Source organism: Ursus americanus, chromosome 17 (assembly GCF_024610735.1).
Source record: "Ursus americanus isolate L20-20 chromosome 17, mUrsAme1.1.p, whole genome shotgun sequence".
Lineage (NCBI taxonomy): Eukaryota > Metazoa > Chordata > Mammalia > Carnivora > Ursidae > Ursus > Ursus americanus.
Genome location: NC_142143.1, coordinates 5,564,636 through 5,582,305, shown reverse-complemented (window position 1 = coordinate 5,582,305; position 17,670 = coordinate 5,564,636). Strand labels below are relative to the sequence as shown.

At 48.9% G+C, this 17,670-nt stretch overlaps 1 protein-coding gene across 1 annotated transcript in view; it reads right to left on the bottom strand.

Moving 5' to 3' along the window:
* EFCAB6 (EF-hand calcium binding domain 6) overlaps positions 1-17,670 on the bottom strand; it is a 234,412-nt gene that overhangs the window by 80,116 nt on the left and 136,626 nt on the right. The window contains exons 19-20 of the mRNA XM_045779957.2: positions 6,838-6,952; positions 4,336-4,469 (exon numbers count right to left, since the gene is read on the bottom strand). Of these exons, the coding sequence (XP_045635913.1) occupies positions 4,336-4,469; positions 6,838-6,952 (249 nt within the window). The remainder of the gene's footprint in view (positions 1-4,335; positions 4,470-6,837; positions 6,953-17,670) is intronic.

Below are 17,670 nucleotides of genomic sequence, written 5' to 3'. Positions count from 1 at the left end.
TAAATGGTATGGGCGCCAACGTCCAATGCTGCCCCTGCCTCTCAGGGGTATGCCATCCTGCAGGCAGGCACCTGTGTCACCAGCTGGTGGCCTCCCCTCCAGCAGCACCACCGCCGGGGACTCGCTTGGGGTGGAGGCCACCTCTTTGCTGCTGATCCCCGTGACACCGTCAGCGCCAGGCCCTCCCAGACCCTCCAAGCTCACATCTGCTGGGGCTTTGGGGCATCTCCGCTTGGATGTCAAGCCAAACAAACCCCAAGTCAAGCCCCTGACCCCCGAGCCCTGCCCTCAACTTGCTCCTCCCCGGCTTTCCCACCTCCAGAGCTGACAGCGCTGCCTTTCAGCCGCTCAGACCACAAACCTTGGCATCACGGCCGGCCCTTCCCTTCCTCTCATGCGCCAGCTTCTCTCCGTTCCACAGGAAGCCCACGAGGGGCTTGCAGTGCCCCACTGTTGCCACCGCCTGCTGGCACAGTAGCCGGGCTGATCCCAAAACAGCTCGGGTCGATGCCTGCTGCTCTTCTGCTCACCCCACTGGCTCTCCGCTGCCCGCAGAGCCCAGTCCTGAGTCCTGTGCCACGGCCCCCAAGCCCGGCGGCCCCTCTGCCCTCACTCCTCGCCTCTGTCCCCTCACTGTCCTGGGAATGTGCCAACCTGCCTTGGGCATCTCAGGGAATTTCCCACAGTACCTGCACCCTTTTGCATGTCTACTCCAACGTCACTTCTCAGGGAGCGTGTCCTGACCCCCTCTGGATAATGGCACCCTGATCAGTCCCTGCCACTCACCCTGCCTTATTTTTCTACATAGAACATATCACTGCCTGACAAACTGGGGATTTGTGCATTCGCTGCCTGCTCCCTTTCTGGAAGGTAAATGTGACGGGGCTCCAGTCTGTTCCTTGAATCTGCAGCTGAGAGTGCCGCTGCAGAAACACTGCGGAAGGAAGCTGGTGGGTCTGGAGAGGCCAAGGGTTTCCTGAGCACCTATTACATGCCGAGCACTCTGCTGGTGGAGACACTGTAACTGCAACACGGTCCTTGACATCCAAGTTCTCACAGTCTAGTGGGGCAGAAAGGCCTGTAAGCCAATGACAGCAAGTCAGGGTGGCAGGTGCCAGAAGTCAGGCGTGAGAGCCGTGCTCACTGCCAGCCTGGACTGCTGGATGACAGGGACAGTCCAGAAGCCATGGAACCCACGCTGATAATCTTCACCGATATAAAAACCTTCATCATTCCCCACATCTCGGTCTTGGCTTCCCAGAACGAAGACTCCTAATTTTATTGGAGTCACACAGATGAGACCTCTACTAGACATGTGGCTTTGGGTACGCGTCTCCCCATATCAGAGACCTGGCTTCTCCATCTGTAAAATGGGGATGCTTGTGCCTATTTGATGGGGTAGTGTAAGGATTTAAACAAATGAGGCCACGTAGGTAATCCTCCAGTTCACTGCCTGGCATGGAATGTGAGGTCTCTTATTCGACAAATACATATAGATCACCTATTACGTGGCAGGCACTGTGGTGACCGTTTGAGTTACTGTGGATGATTCAGGAACAACTCAGCCCTAACGTCTCATAGGATTACAAGTCCAAATGCACTTGTGTTGGGAGGGGAACAGATGGCAGCCGATCTCCCCACAGATCTGAAGGCGAAAACCAAGGACTGAGCACTTAAGAAAGATCAGAGCTTGGGTAGCAGTTAATTGCACAAAGGGGTTGGACTGGCAGTCCAGGCAAAGGAACCGAATGTGCAAAGACGAGAAGGTGAGGAAGAACACTGGCTGGAGTGTGAAGTGAGGAGGAGAGGGGTCAAGGTGCAGCTGGAGAGGCGGCCCCAGCCAGTGCGGAGCTGGGGCCCACAGGCCAGTCGGGCAGGACCGGGGCCGGTCTTAAGGGGACAAGCAAAGGGGATGCTCTGATCAGGGCTACATGCTGAGGCCAGCCTGCAAGGTCCGATGTCGAGGACAGACCATAAAGTGAAAAATGAAATTGAGAAATGTATGTATAGAATGATCCCATTTGTGTGCCTGTGTGTATGGGGGTAGATCCTGATTGTTTTAAAATTATGTACCTGAATCCATGGATGCATGCCTGACCCTGCAGAGACGTTGTCCCTGGACTGAGGGAGCCCACAGGGGCCACAGAGAACCTGTGGTCAGGTCGTGTGCCCGGTCACCCAGGGGCTCTCTGGACCTGCTTTCATCACCACCGTCAGGGAGAAAAGATGCCCCTTATTTGGTCACAATGAATTATTTCCTCAACTCTTCATGGTGCTGTGGGTGCGTGACTAACTCGCCTATGACCCCAGCCGAGTGCTGAGATGGCCTCATTCGGCCACAAAATTACTGGGCAAACAACAGCAGCAGCTGTAATAGTACTTTAAACTAATATAAGTTGGGTTTTTCAGTAGATGTTCAAGAATTTCTCATGAATAGGAACTCAATAAAGTAGATGGAGTGACTATCCTTTCCCATTCAAAGTCAAGGCACACAATTTGTCTCGTTCGCTCCCACCTGTGAGAACAAGCAAATGTGCAGTGACCCCAGACGTCACCCGCATCCTAGCACAGACCATGCAAACTCCAGCAATTAGAGGTTCACTTCTTTGTCTCAACCACTAGATTATACACTCTTGGCAGGATAGAGTGGGTGTCTGCGAATGTTCATTGAATCAGTTCATTATGTAATTATTTAAACTAAAGATCACTGGCAAATATGGGACATGTGTGTGCTGTCACCAAGCTGCACGGGGACCAAAGATAGGAAAACAGTGGTGCCAGCACAGAGCTTGGCTCTCCCCACTAAGTCCCCCCACTGGGAAAGGTGTGCAGAGGAGACAGCTGGAGGGAGAGGGCAGAAAAAGGAGGCTGGCTTGCAACAGAATGGGTGAGTTAGCGCCCCGGGTGAGGCGTGGGACCCCTCCTGGGACCCCTCTGGGCCACTCTGGCCCTCTGCTGATGGGCACAGAGGGGACACTTGCTCCCGGGACCTCTCTGCTTCCCCTTCTGCCCTCTCGCCCTCCAGCCAGGCCTTCCTTCTTCAGAAAACTAGCCTCTCAACCCTCTACCCGACCCTGACCTGCTCCGTGCTCCCTGGGGCTGGGCATTCGCCCAGACTGAATACTGAAGACCAGCTCTTCTCTGCCTACGGTTATGGGGACCGCAGCTTTTCAAACCAAGAATTAGGATGCAGGGTCTGATGGCTGGACACAATGTTCAAAGTCAGAACCATCCTGCAAATCCAAACTAGACAGTCATCATAAATACATTTATTTTTAAATGGGAGCTTGGTAACCAAAATGCATCTCCAATTGGCAGTCAGTGCGGGGAAGAGGCTTTAGAAGCACAGAACCATGCGGGGGCTAGCTCCACCCCCAGTGTGCTCCCCACCCTCCTCTTCTGGACTCACCCCCTCCTCGCCTCCGTGCTCCTGCACACCCTGGGGCCTGCACCCTGCAGCTAATACAGTCGGCTTATTACATTGATCTCCTCTTTTCATTGCTCTCTTTTACTGCTCACCACAGAAGCAGTTTAGGTTGCTCCGTGCCCGCCTCTGTGTTTAAGTGGCTACTGTCTACTTCTCCCATCTTATCCATTCCAGTTTCCACATGCAACCCATCCTAGCAATCGGTGAGCTTTCCCCCGAAGCCCATGATCTGTCTGCCACCTGCCTTGAGCAAGCTCCCTCTTCTAGTGTTTGTTCTTTTCTTTTTCTGGCCAGCACATGCTGGGCGTTTAGGATTCGGTTCAGGGGCCACCTCCTCCAGGAAGTCCTCCTTAGTGGGGTCTTTTCCCTGTGCCCCCATGGCAGGCTACCATTCCCTCTACAACCCCATGTGCCTGAACTCTCTGTTTACCAACTGCGTCTTGGATTGGATGGAGTTCCTACCTTTCGTCCCCAGCTCTTAGCAGAGATTCCAGCCTATCCTAAGTGTGTAATCCTCGTCTGGTGAGTGAACAGGCGATGTGAAGAGGATGGATGAATGGATCCTAAATTCCCTGTAACTCAGGTTGTCCTGACCCTCCCCACCCCACCCCCTCCTTATTTCTCCGAGGCCTTTGAGAGGCAGAAGGCAGAGCCAGCAGAGCAGCAGCAGGGAAGCACCTCAGGGAGGGGAGGGGAGGGGATTGCAGAGTTAAGCCTGAGTCCCCCTTCCCAAGAAGGAGAGAAAGGGTAAGCCCAAGTCTGTGGAGAGAAGCGCTGTGTCTCATGATGGGCAGAACATGACGGGCTCCCGGAGTCACAGCCCACATGGCTGGAGGGCGGGGAGCGCGGGACAGCACGGGGGGAGGGGGTGTCCACATAAGCCAAGCAGTAGATAGGTCATCATTTACCCGGAAGGCTTCCTTCAGTCTCGGGGGGAACTGCTTCAGGCATTCTTCAGCGGTTATAAAGTAGCTGTCTAAATTATTCTTTGAAAGAACTGGAGTCTGCAATGGGGTCACCTCTGGCCCATTCATTTTAGCATCTGAAACAATGACATAAACCAGAAGACTTCCATTAGTGGCGTGCCTACCTCTTTATTTCTGTTGCAATGCTGGATCTCTTCCTGTCCCGAATCCTGCCAGAATATTCGACGGGGATAAGGCTCTGTGAAATAGCATTAACTTGGCTATTGTCTGGTTTCTTTCCCTTCAGTTTCTTGGACATTCTCCCATCACTGCAAGAAGGACTCGCTCTCGGATGGCGGGGCCACGCTCTAGGCTGGCACACAGCGGCCACCATGCCCATTCTTCCAACAGGGCAGGACCACATCTTGCTCATCTCTCCATTCCTGGAGGCAGTGAATGAGAATCTCCCTGCCTGCTTTTGGTTCCTAGACTTGTGCCCGGAACATAGCAATGTGTAAGTCAATCAGAATTTGTTAATCCCCAGCTGTTTCCTGACCGATTATCTGCTGGACACTGTACGAGGGGCCCTCAAGTATTTGCTGGTCTTTCCACAACCTTAAGAGGTGGATTCTCTTCTTGTGCCTCATTTACATGCAAGGAAATCTATTATTTTGCCCATTTTACATATGAAGAGATGGAGGCTCAGGGAGGGTTCCCCCAACTTCCCCAAGGTCACAGAGTTCATGGACAGCAACACCGAACTCTGGCCCACCAGATTCCAGAGCCCAGCAGGCTAATTACTGAGTTATACCCTCTCTCTCTCCCAAAACAGAGGAAGAAACTATAATCTCTACTTAAAAAACAACCCATTTCCATCAGGTTGGGACAATGTGAGCGTGGCCTTGCGTAAAGCCAGGTTACAAACCTGGGACTTGGTTTTAGATGTGGTTCTCTGCACATGTCGTCACCACCTTCTCCCCACTGCTGAGGTCTGCAGGATGGACAGTGGGCAGAGCGTCTGGAGCTCGTGGGCATCCTATGGTCCAGTCTTGAATCTGGCTTCTGCCTCACCTTAACCTGGGCTTGGCGTGGCCCCCCTCGGGTTCACTACACCTGGCAGATAACACTTTCCCCTGCTACTTAAGTGCGTACCCCAGACCTCTGGCCTGGGGCCAGCCTGGGGCCTAGGTCTTCACCCCCACCCCTGTCAGCATCTGGCTATGCAGGGAGATAGGCAGGGCTGGGGAGCTGAGGGGCAGAGGAGGAGGAGGAGTGGGGAGGAAAGAACAGGGCAGGGAGAAAGCCAAAAGCAGTTGATGGCTACTGAGTCAAATTTCCAGTCTGCAATGCACCCGCTGCTCTGGGACCTGGGGCAAGTGACTGACTCACCCTGGGCCCCAATTTCCTCACGTGAAAAATGAACTCACCTGGCACACTGGAAGCACCATAATATATGTGAGTTCTTTTTCCTTCTTTTTGTTTTCCTCCAAAAATGTCAAAACATAAACCCAAAGTGTCAACATTCCAAAATTCTATGGCTTCTCGAACTGCCTGTTTTTCATGCACGTGGGACCTCTCCTCCCCCAGGATGGGACTGTCAAATGCTAGTCTGCCATGGTCAGAAGGGACCTTCACATTTTCCCGCTGAGGAGTCCCAGCTGCCAGTGTCTCCAGGGGAGACCCATCCCACTGAGAAGTCATCTCCCAGACCGAATGCGGGGAGGCTGGCAACACGCAAACAGGCCTTCCGTGTCCTGCTCTGTCCAGCCCGCAGTGCGTTTGCGGCAAAATAGGATAGAATCCCATCAACGTATATGTGTGTTTTCCGTAGCTTTTCTAGAGGGCTTATTTGTCCGTCTAAACTTCAGCAAGAGTGGAAACCAGGGGGAGGAAGACACGGCAGAGAGATGGGGTGTCAGCTGCTCGTCATCTCTCTGCTGGGGGAGCAGAACAAGAGCAGGGGGCAAACAGGGGCCCCAGCTTCCAGGCTTGACTGTGCTGTACGCCACAAAGTTCCTAGCAACCGCTTTGGGGCAGGGGAAGAGGACAGCCAGTGGCTGAGTGCTCCTGGGCGTGTCACTGAATCTCTTAGAATCTCTGTGTCCTTCTCTACAGAACAGGAGGAGGGACACTTGCCATGGTGGTGCATGGGTACCACTAAGCACAGACAAGCAGGATCTATTCTCAGGAGAAAAATCTCAAAGGACAGGAAGCGCGATGGAAGGAGCACGGGCTTTGGAGCAAATTTTAGAAACCATTTGTGCTCTGAGTCTGGAGAAGGCTCTGTCAGGCAAACTCCTGCACTCAGTTTGGTTTAGTGAAAAGAAAAGGCCGAAACACAGTCAGACAAAAAGCAAACAAAAATGTCTGTTTCCAGTCTTAGAGCACACTGTTTCCGCGTCCCAGCTCACACTACTTCAACCCAGCGGCGTCGAGGCTCTGCTGGGACAGCCTGGCGGCGCCACCAGCCGCGTCCCAGCAGGGCTGGTGCTGGCGATGATCTACCTTCAAATCCTGCTGCAAAATCAAGATAACTCATCCCTTCTTTCTTATATCCTAGTTTTGCAGTCAGCAGAGTGTACTGGTCGTCATCCATGGGCATTCCGCTAGCCTCCAGTACCTGGCAAGGAAGAAAGCGGAGGGAGAGGCGGTTAGGCTGTCGCAGGCTCCCTGCTGACTGAGCCCCTCCAGCCCCGCAGCCCCTCACCACTGTGGCCCCTGTGCTCCATCCAGCCTGATTGTTACTCGTCTGTCTCCACCCACAGGCTCCCTGCGGGCGGGGCCTGGGGGGGGGGGGAGCCTGGCTCCCTGGCCCAGTGCAAGGTTTGTTTTTGAGCGAGTGAGTGGACAAAGGAGTAAGTGGGCTCCCGGGCTTGGGCTCAGTGGGCCCAGCCCTGGCGGCTGCAGTCAGCGCTGCAAACCTTCCAAGATAATCCAAATTCACATCTGCTGTGACTGCCGTGAGTTTCAAGTCTCCTAAGTAAGATTTATATTCACGTATATCCTAGGAAACACGAACAAAATAAAGCAAGGTGGTTTGAGGAAGGAAAACTAAAATTTTGATTGACGTTTCATTACGATCCAGTTTAAGCTGTAAGCTACTGTGTTTTTTTGTGGGGGAGAGGGCATCCACGGACCCTTCTCTCCTCTCCTTATGTGAGTGTGCTCACTGAAAGTCATCTGTGATCCCTTCCTCCCACCACACGGAACCTACTGCTTACTAATGGTTTCCATTTTGTGGGAGTGATTGGGCGGGTGGGGGGACAAATGAGAAAATGCACTTCTCCACATTACAAATAGTGAAGTGGAATTATCTAGAATCATGCCTTTCTAGGAGAAACTGATTAGCTGGGTTGTTCAAGGAGCAGATGATGCCGGCACCCCTTTGCCAGTGGCCAGTAGGCCAACAACCTGGCCAGTGTTACCTGCCTACAGGTGAATTCCCCCCAGAAGGGATGCTGAGGGGAATATAGGCAGGACAGGAGATACCATTCCTGCTGCTCTCAAAGCACCACAATTTAAATTAGAAAACATGAGTTTTCTTCCGGAAAAGGACATTGAATCACACTTGAAATGTTTTGCATCGAAGGGCCAAAGACATCCAGGATGGCTGAACTCACCCAGGACAGATGAAAGATATCTGTCTGCAAGTGCAGAGAGTCTGGAGATGGGTTTGAAGGAAGGGTTTGTCTGTGTTCTAGGAGGGGAAGGGGACATGGAATACAAAGACCAGCCATTAGCACAGGCCAGGGGCTCTGATGCCACAAGAAGCTAGAGTAAGTTGAAGAGCAGAGGACAGCAGGGTCAGTGCTACACTGACTGCATTCTGTGGAGGAAGCTGAAGGGGGGAAGAATAGGGGATGAGATGAGACAGTACTCATCACTGCCACCACCATCATCATCGCCATTATCACCATCATCACCACTACCACCATCATCAGCAGCACCATCATCACCACCATCACCATCATCATCAACATAAGCACCATCATCACGATCATCACCATCATCACCACCATCACCATCATCACCACCATCACCACCATTACCATCAGCACCATCATCATCAACATAAGCACCATCATCACGATCATCACCATCATCACCACCATCATCATGAACATCAGCACCATCATCACCACCATCACCATCATCACCACCATCACCACCATCACCACCATCACCACCATCACCACCATCATCCATCACCACCATCACCATCATCACCACCATCATCACTATCATCATCATCATCACCATCATCACCACCACCACCATCATCACCATCACCATGCTTATTGCCTGCTACGTGTCAGGATCGTGCTGAGGTCTTTACAGATACGGAGCATTCTGCCTTGGCCTCTTCAGACTAGAACTGCAGAATGTAAACCCACTGAGCTGCAGCAGGGTATCCACAACTTGTGGGCAGTCATTGGCTCCTTCCGTTTGGGTGCATCCTTCTTGGTGTGTGGGACTAGGACCCAGGGAGCTGGCACCATTGGCTTGTTCTTATTCTATCAGTGTCAGTAATGAACAGAACACGACAGTGGATCGCTGTGTCTGTACTGGCCCAGTTGGTCAGGCCCTGGCCTTGGCTTGGCTTGTGTGTGTGAGTTAAAGTAAACAAAGCCGCAGGATGTGTCTGGTGCAGGATCGGAAGCCGCGTGAAAAGGGAAGGGAATGCAGGTGTGGTGGTGTTGCCTGCAGGAGCTCGGTGGAGAGCAGCACTGGAATCCAAGACTGTCCCAAAGGCCTGCCTGGGGACCTGAGCAGGAGGGGCTGGCTGGGAATTCTGACAGCTCTGCGCCATCTGCACGCACACCCTGTCCCAGCTCTGCGGAGGAGCCTGGCCCAGCGCGGGATGGCATGAGTGTTTCGATGGAAAGCTGCGGCCCACACAGAAGCACCCGAGAGGCAGGGGGACTCTGAAACGGATAGATTGGTTGCTTTCTTTGAAAAATAACTTTATATTTTGAAAACAATTACACATGAATTATTCATTGCAAATTCCTCCTGCTCAGTCCTTTCACAAAAACATATGTAACGGATACTAAGGAAATGTCTGTAGGCAAATGTTTCACAGCCTGCAGGCTTGTGAAGCACACCGAGGGTAGGCATGCCTTGAGCAGCCCGGCCAGAGGCTGCAGGCGTGCGACCCCCCACGGGCACAGAACATCACGCAGGATGCCAAACCTAGAGGGTGTATCGCTGGAAGAGGCACCATGCACTTGACAAACACGCGTGTCTCTAGAGCTTCCCCTTGCACACTCTCATTTCTAAGAGGAACACAGCAGCAAATCAACTGGATTTATCATGACCCTTGGGGGCAATTTACCGCACAACGTAAGCCTAAGCTGCAGCATTTATAAAGCAGATTTCCAAACATTTAGCCATTCAAGTCAAGTCATTTGGTCTTTTCTAGGAGGCAGTTCCCGAAGAAAGTTCCTCCAAGAGTGACAAGCCAGCATAAGCCATGGCATACTGTGATTCACAAAATCGTCCCTCCCGCCATCCCTGGGATGGCCCTTAGATTGCAGACTGGATCTTCCACAAGAGGCCACACCATTCCAGGGGAACATCGCCAGCTCTCTTGGTGAGGACAGGCATCCCCGAGTAGGTGCCACAATAAGAAGTTGGGTGAGTGACTCGGTCTCTCCCAGCCCAGCCACCGCAGAGCCTCCGGGCAGAGAACCATCCACCCGTCTCTCCGTGTGAGGAGTACTCGTTCGCTAAGCCTCTTTGTACCATCCTTTTGGTGGTCGCCCTGGGATTATAATATATACCCTACCTCTTCGCAGGCTATATAGACTTTATACCGAACCACCTCGCATAAAATGAAGAACACTCATGACCATCTAGGCCTTACCCGGCCCCTGTCCTTTAAGCTACTATTGCCATTTCTTCCACATCTACATAGATTATAAGCCCAAGACAATGTTTGGTTTAAGCACTCATATGCATTTTAAAAAGATTTTTCCATTTATTTATTTGAGAGAGCGAGCACAGAGGGAGAAGGAGAAGCAGACTCCCCACCGAGCAGGGAGCCCAATGCGAGACTCGATCCCAGGACCCTGAGATCATGACCTGAGCTGGAGGCAGGTGCTTCACCGACTGAGCCAGCCAGGCACTCCATATGCATGTTTCAATTACAAAAAAATAGCTTTCTATATTTAACTGGATATGTACCATTTCCAATGTTCCTTACTCCTTCTCGGTCATCAGAGTTCTATCTAGTATCAAACTCCTACATCCTGAAGAGCTTCCTTCAGCATCTCTCACGGTGAGGAGCCGCTTGCAGTGATCTGCTTGGAGCATCTCGGAGAAGAGCCCCTTGCGGGAGAACACGGCCGGCGGTGGGTGCTCTAGACACCGGGCTCAGGTGGGGGAGTTTACACTGCAACGTCTCGAGCGGAGTCCCGGCACGGACCGCCTACTGACAAGCGCCAGAGCCGGCCTCACAGCTGTCCACACGCCTTCCTGCCTCCAGGTGGTGATGGAAACTTCACAGGTATCATCGACAAAGAGAATCTGATGGAAGATCTACTAGGTGCTGGCCACTGCACCAACTTGCACACATTATCTTAGTTAAGCCTCGCAGGGCTCCTCAACAAAATATGACCGACACCATCCTACGAATGAGGAGATCAACATTTAGGAAGGAAGCTAAAGAGGCCCCCTGTATCCTGGAAAGACTCAGCTGTGAGAGGCAGAGCAGAGGTGTGGACCCTTGCTGGCCGGACACCGTGGGACAGCACCGGGGGAGCCTGACGGCATCAGCTTCCGCTTCACCTTTGACAGATGAGCAGCCCGGAGCCCAGGGGCGCATGGGAGTAGCGTGCAGACACTCCAGTAACTTAGGTGCGGGTTACTGCCCAGAGCTGCTTGGTGGCCAGTGACAACAACCCAGCACTGGTGACGGTCTGGATTCACAGTGGAGGCTTCTGGCTCTAGAAATAATGGGCAATGGTGGTATCTTCTGCACAGCCACGTGCTGGGAAGCGTGTCACTCCCCATTCAAATGACACAGGCTGGGCAGCCTGCAAAGACACCGTGGAGACTGGGTTTGGGCGAGCCCATATGTACCACATGTTTGAACAGGGCTGCAGCAGGAACAGGGACTCCATGAACCAGCTTCTGCCTGACAAACCACCCAAAGCCCAGTGGCTGACAAGAAAACAAACATGTACTCTCACGCTCACGGGTGTGCAGGTCAAGTGCGGTCTGGCGGATGTAAGATGGGTTTGGCTGGGTGTTTCTGATTCAGGCTGTGGGTTGACTGGGCTTGGCATCAGGCTGCAGGCTGGGTGTAGGCCTGTTCCAGGTGCATTCATTCTGGGGATCAAACTGAAGGGACAACAGCTGCCCTGGGAAAGCTCTTCTACTAGCAGATCACGGGGGCACGAGGCCAAGCTAGAGCACACAGCAGATCTAAGTCTGCTGCTCGGGTCACACTGCCGCACGCCATGTCAAAGAGAGCCACACGACCAAGCCCGACGTCTCTGGGTAAGGGAAGCATCCGCTGAGATGGTGAAAACAGAGGAGCTGGGGTGGAGAGAGGATAATGACAGGTACATGAGCTCTGAGGGCCTTTGCGGCTCTTTGCATCTATGAAGTTCCATAAACTTGGTGACAATGCTGTGACCACTAGGAAGACACCATGATCATAATCCGACCACACCTCAAATCTAAACACTTCTAGTCCATAGGCTAGAGCTGTCTGGTCCACCTGATCTAACTCTTTCTGATGCCCCGGCCAAGGTACTGCACCACATTTTCAAAACCAATCCTTCCTCCAACCTTAGCGCCCAACTCTGGACTTTCAAGACAGAGCAGCGGCTTGTCGACACTGATCACCGAGTTGTACAACAGTGTTTTTTCTTTTCTCTTTTGCTGCAGGAAGGATGATGACAATGACGATCTGGTTTAGACTTTTAAAAAATACATTATCCCCAAAGAACCCAACAAGACTAAAATTGTGTTCTGATGGCTCAGGAGGACAAAATGCTGAACCAAAATTAACCTTCAAAAATTGTGAAATGAGACAGCCTCAGTGTGATCTGACAGCTTTTCAATGTCAAGGGGAATCCCAGGTGTAACGACTGACTCAACCAGACAAGTAATTTTAGAGGCAGATATCCAGAACCTGCTCATTCTCGCACACATGCGTAAAATCTTAGAGTGTTCTGTGGGCAGATGAGTAATAGACTGTGAAGACCGAAGATAAGAGCAGATGAGCCATTCTGCCTTCAGAGGAGGCTGTTCTCAAGTCCTAGGGTTGGATCTGTTGCCCAAAGGGCAAATGGACGCACACCGTGAGGCCCAGAGCTGAGCGCCAAGTCAAGTGCAGCAGAAGGGGAAACTGAATGGCCACACTCTCCTTGGGAGTGACAGGCTCTCTGTTCTCCCCTTCTGCACGTTACGTTATCTTTTCTCTTCTTGATTTCAAGAACAGATACATTTTTAATACATAAGTTAATGTAGTCCAATTGTGACCCTAATAATGCAAATGGATAAAATTTATACGGACAAATGTAAACATGGCCTCAGAATAGCCAAAAAAATGTGAAAAGGAAGAAAAATGAGGATCAATTTCACTAAAACAACAACAAAATATTACATTGATACAGAAAAGATGTATAGATCAGTGAAATAGAAATTTCCAGACTTAGACCCAAGAAAAATGAGAATTTCGCAAATGACAATCTGGTGGGAAAATGTAGAAGAGCCCCATCTTACACCATATATGAAAATTAATCCCATATGGATTAAGTATTTCATTAAAAAAATAAAACAGTAAAAATTCTTGCAAGAAAGTCTAGGAAAATATGGGAGGGGGACCTGGGGGCTAGAGGCATGACACTTTATTAACCAAGACCACAAACCCAGAATCTATTTTTAAGAAAAGAGAAAAAGGAAGATAGGAAAGAAGACAAATACATTTGGCTGTACAACACTTTGAATGTTTTAATGGAAAAGATAAAACAAAAAGACAAATGACAGATTTTGAATATATATTTGTAGTGCAGAAGACAAAGCACTGATCAATTAACTAATTCAACAGATTTTTATGGACACCTGTATACCGGGTACTGTTGAAGGCACTAGGAATACAAGAGTGAACCCAAGGGCCAGGCCCTATTGAAAGAGTTTACATATTGTACTGAGTTGAATTATGTCCCCCCAAATGATAAGTTGAAGGCTTAACCTTGGTTCTGGTGAATGTGACCTTTAATGGAAACAGGGTCTTTGTAGATGTGATCAAGCTAAGACGAGGTCATACTGGATTAGGGAGGGCCCTCAATCCAATGAATGCAATCCTTGTAAGAGGGAAATCTGGACCCACACGCACAGAGAGGAGGCACTAAGTAAAGACACAGAGACACCAAAGGAAGATGTCAGACATTGGAGTAATGGCAGCTACAAAGCCAAGGAATGCCAAGGACTGCCAGCAACCATCAGAAGTTGGAGCAGTCAAGGAAAGGAAGCCTCCTCCCCTACAAACATCAGAGGAAGCATGACTCTGCTGCCACCTTGATTTTGGACTTCTGGCCTCCAGAAGTACTCTCTGAGAGAGAATAAATTTCTGTTGTGTTAAGCCATCTAGTTTGTGGTAATTTGTTACAAATCCCTAGGAAACCAATGCACATATATGCGCTCATTTAATTCTAATAACAATCCTCTGATGTAGCTACTACTATGACTTCCACGTTAGGGATAAGGAAACTGAGGCCCAGAGGGGTTTGCCCAAGGTCACACAGGTATTAAATAACAGAGCTGTGATTCCAGCTCTGGTGGCCTGGCTCCAGAGTTTACATTTTAAACCAAAACACTATACTTCTTTTCAAAATTGATGGGGTTCATTCAAAAAATCTTTATTGAGCACTTATGTGCTGGCCTCTGTCTTAGATGCTGGGGATAGAGCAGAGAATGAAAAAGACACAGATAACTGCCCCTGTCAAGCCCACATCTCAGTGAGGAAGTTGGGGCTACTGGGAAGCAGTGCCCTCAGGAAAGAACCAGGCTGGAACTGGTCAAAGGGGGAAGTGTCAGAGAAGAGCCGTAGAAGATGGGAGGGCAGAGGCTAGGGTCTAATCAAGAGAGATACAGAGCCTTGCAGGGGAGAAAGTTCCAGGGGTCAGAATCCAGAGGATGGGGGTAAACTGAGAACTCAAAGCTTCTTATGAGCACAGGATAAATAATGACGTCTACTATAAACATCTCTTAAACATTGACAAGAGGGCAAAGGATATAAATAGGCAACTCCCAGGAGAACAAGTCCTAATAGCAAAAAAGTTACACATTTACCAGTAGTCAGGGAAATAAATACAAATTAAAGTTAAACTGAGCTATTACTTTAAAACTACCAGACCAGCAAAAATTTAAAAGAGCTATAATGCCTATTGCTAACAGGGGTTGGAAAAAAAGATACTCTATTACACTGCTATTAGAAATAGGAAATGCTACAGTGTGTGGTCTTAAAGAGCAAACGGGCGCCTGGGTGACTCAGTTGTGTGTCCCACTCTTGATTTCGGCTCAGGTCACGATCTCAGGGTTGTGAGATAGATCCCCACATACGGCTCTGTACTCAGTGGGGAGTCTGCTGGAGAGTCTCTCTCCCTCTGCCCCTCCCCCCCCACAATCTCTCCCTCCCTCTCTCTCAAATAAATAAATAAATCTTTAAAAAAAGCAAACAGACAACATTATAATTATTATGTTAGACCAAGCAGTCCTACTCCTGGGATTCCATCCCATAGAAATAAAAACATCAGTATGTAGAGACCCTTAAAGAAAGATAGTTTAAAGAGATTTAAAAAGGAAAAGAGAAGTGAATGCCCATCAAAAATGGAATGGTTGATGTTCAGTGTGTTGGAACACTTTTCCTTGTAGAAGGTCTATGCTTCCACTGAGAACAAACAGAAGTTCCAGATAAAATACAGCAAAACATCTCTTTGAAGTACAGAGAGCTGCTGAGGCAACCAGGACTCAAAGGGACAACAATCTGAGAGGAGGGGGAGCCCTCAGAACCCTCACTCACGCAGGGTCAGAGGCTCAGGCTGGGGCCGGTGGCCCAGGCAGATGGTCACTACCAGCAGGTGGAGAAGCAAACAGAACTTGTGATGAGTTCGTGGGACCTGACACCCAAACCAGAGACTTCAACAGATTCCTCGTGAGAAGGGGAAGCAGAGAACTAAGCCCAGTGCTGCCGGTTTTCCCCTAAAGATGTTTGCTGAGTTCAGAAGCTGTGTGGGACAGAAGACTAAGAATCAAGGCAGAAAGCCTCTGAAAGACAAATAGAATTTTTTTTTTTTTGTCACCTTGTGGTCCCAAGAAAACAAAGGTTGCAAGTTCAGGATTTCTCAAGTGCAAGGACTCAGAGAATAACCCAGGTTCTGAGTTATAAACTTTAGAGGCTACATTAGGAAAAGGAGTTTAAAAAAAAAAAAAAAAGCAAACATAGCCTTGGGAAACTGCAATCTAGCCTCAAATCAACTCCCTCCCTAACTGGATTAAAGTCATCAGTCCCCGCTCTACCTGACCAGCAAAGGAAAGGCTGCCACTACCTAAAGCCTCTCAATTTTCTTGACACGTTATCTGACATTTAATAAAAATCTGTCTGCCATGTCAAGTGACAGGACCACATGACCCAAAATCAAGGGGAATACAAGACAATAGAAAAAGATCTACAGGTGACCCAGATACTGGAGTTAGCAGGAAAAAAAAAGATTTTTAAAGAACTATAAATATGTTTAAGAAAATAGAGGCATATGTTGAGACAAGAGAAGAAAAGGTACAAATATGGAATACATTAAAAATAACCAAATGGAAATCCCACAACTGAAAAAATACTAAAATTAAGAATTATATGACTAAAACTAACCACAGATTAGAAAAAGCAGAGCACAGGATTAACGAACTGGAAGACAGGTCAATGGAAAATTCCTGAACTGAAGAACTGAAAGAAAAATAGCGGAAAGGACATAAAAGAGTGAGATACAAGACCTAATACACACAACTAGAGGCCAAGAAAGAGAGAGAACGGGGCCTACGTAGAAGGAGTAGAGACAGGGCTGGGAATTTTTCACAAAATTTTTATTAAACACATCAACCTACAGACTCAAGAAGACCTGTAAACCCCAGAAGAATGCATACAAAGAAAGGCATACCTTAACATATCTAGAAAATTGCTAAAATCCAAAGACCAACAGAAAAATTCTAAAAACTGCGAGAGAAAGAAAAAGACACATTGCATTCAAATGTGCAACAGTATGACTGATGGTTTATTTATCAACACACCTGCTAGAAGCCCGAAGACAATGGAATGATATCTTAAAAATGCCAGGAGGGTGTAATTGTCAACCTAAAATGCTATTATTCTCAGCTAAAATATCTTTAAAAAGGAAGAGTGAACTTCTGCTTCCAGGTTTAACATGTGAAGAGTTTGCAAGTCATCACTTCCACTGTTACAACAAGAAAAAGGCTGAACATACTGAAAATCAGTAACTTTTCTTAGAGCCATTAGAGAAATCTGACATCTGGAATGATAGGTGAATACATAATCACAGCCAACCTGGGGCAGAAGCCACTGTAGCCACAAACTGGTAGGAATACTTAAGTGGTACTTGGACAAACTACTGGAGGCGAGCGAAGATTAGCTTAAGACTGAAAAACTCCTGGCGGTCTGGTCTTTGGATGGGGGGCCATACTTTCATGGATTTACCATCAGGAATTTTACCAGGTTCTCAAGGTCAGCCTTCCAAGAAGAATCCCTTTATGTGTCAGGCAAACTAAACCCAAAGGAAGTAAAAATAAATAAAGTAAGTAGAAGAAAGGAAATAAGAGAAAAGAGGAGAAATGACTGACATCGAATATGGACAAACAATAGAGAAAATCAATAAAAACACAGCTTGTTTCATAAAAAAAGATCAATAAAAGTGATAAACCTCCAGCGAAACTATTCAATAAACAAAGAGAAAAGATTAAAAACGAATCACCAAAATCAGGAGTAGAAAAGGAAACCCTATGAAGGGTCATACCGACATTTAAGGATAATGAGGCATGAGTCCCTACTGATAGAAAGAAATGAACAAATTAATACACGGCACCGAAGACACAAAGCTCCCACGCGGAAGAATTCCAAATAACTTACGTAGATATTCCATCCTTAAAGAGATGGAGCATAATAACTCCCCATTCCTTCATTGTGCGCTGTGCATAGTGACTTTTCCTCAAAGAATGCAGAACAGAAAGAGAGAGAAAAAAGAGTAAGTTTACAGTGGGAAAGCCTGGCAGACAGTTCAGCCAGGTGATCGAGGTCAATATCAAGAGTGATCAGCCATG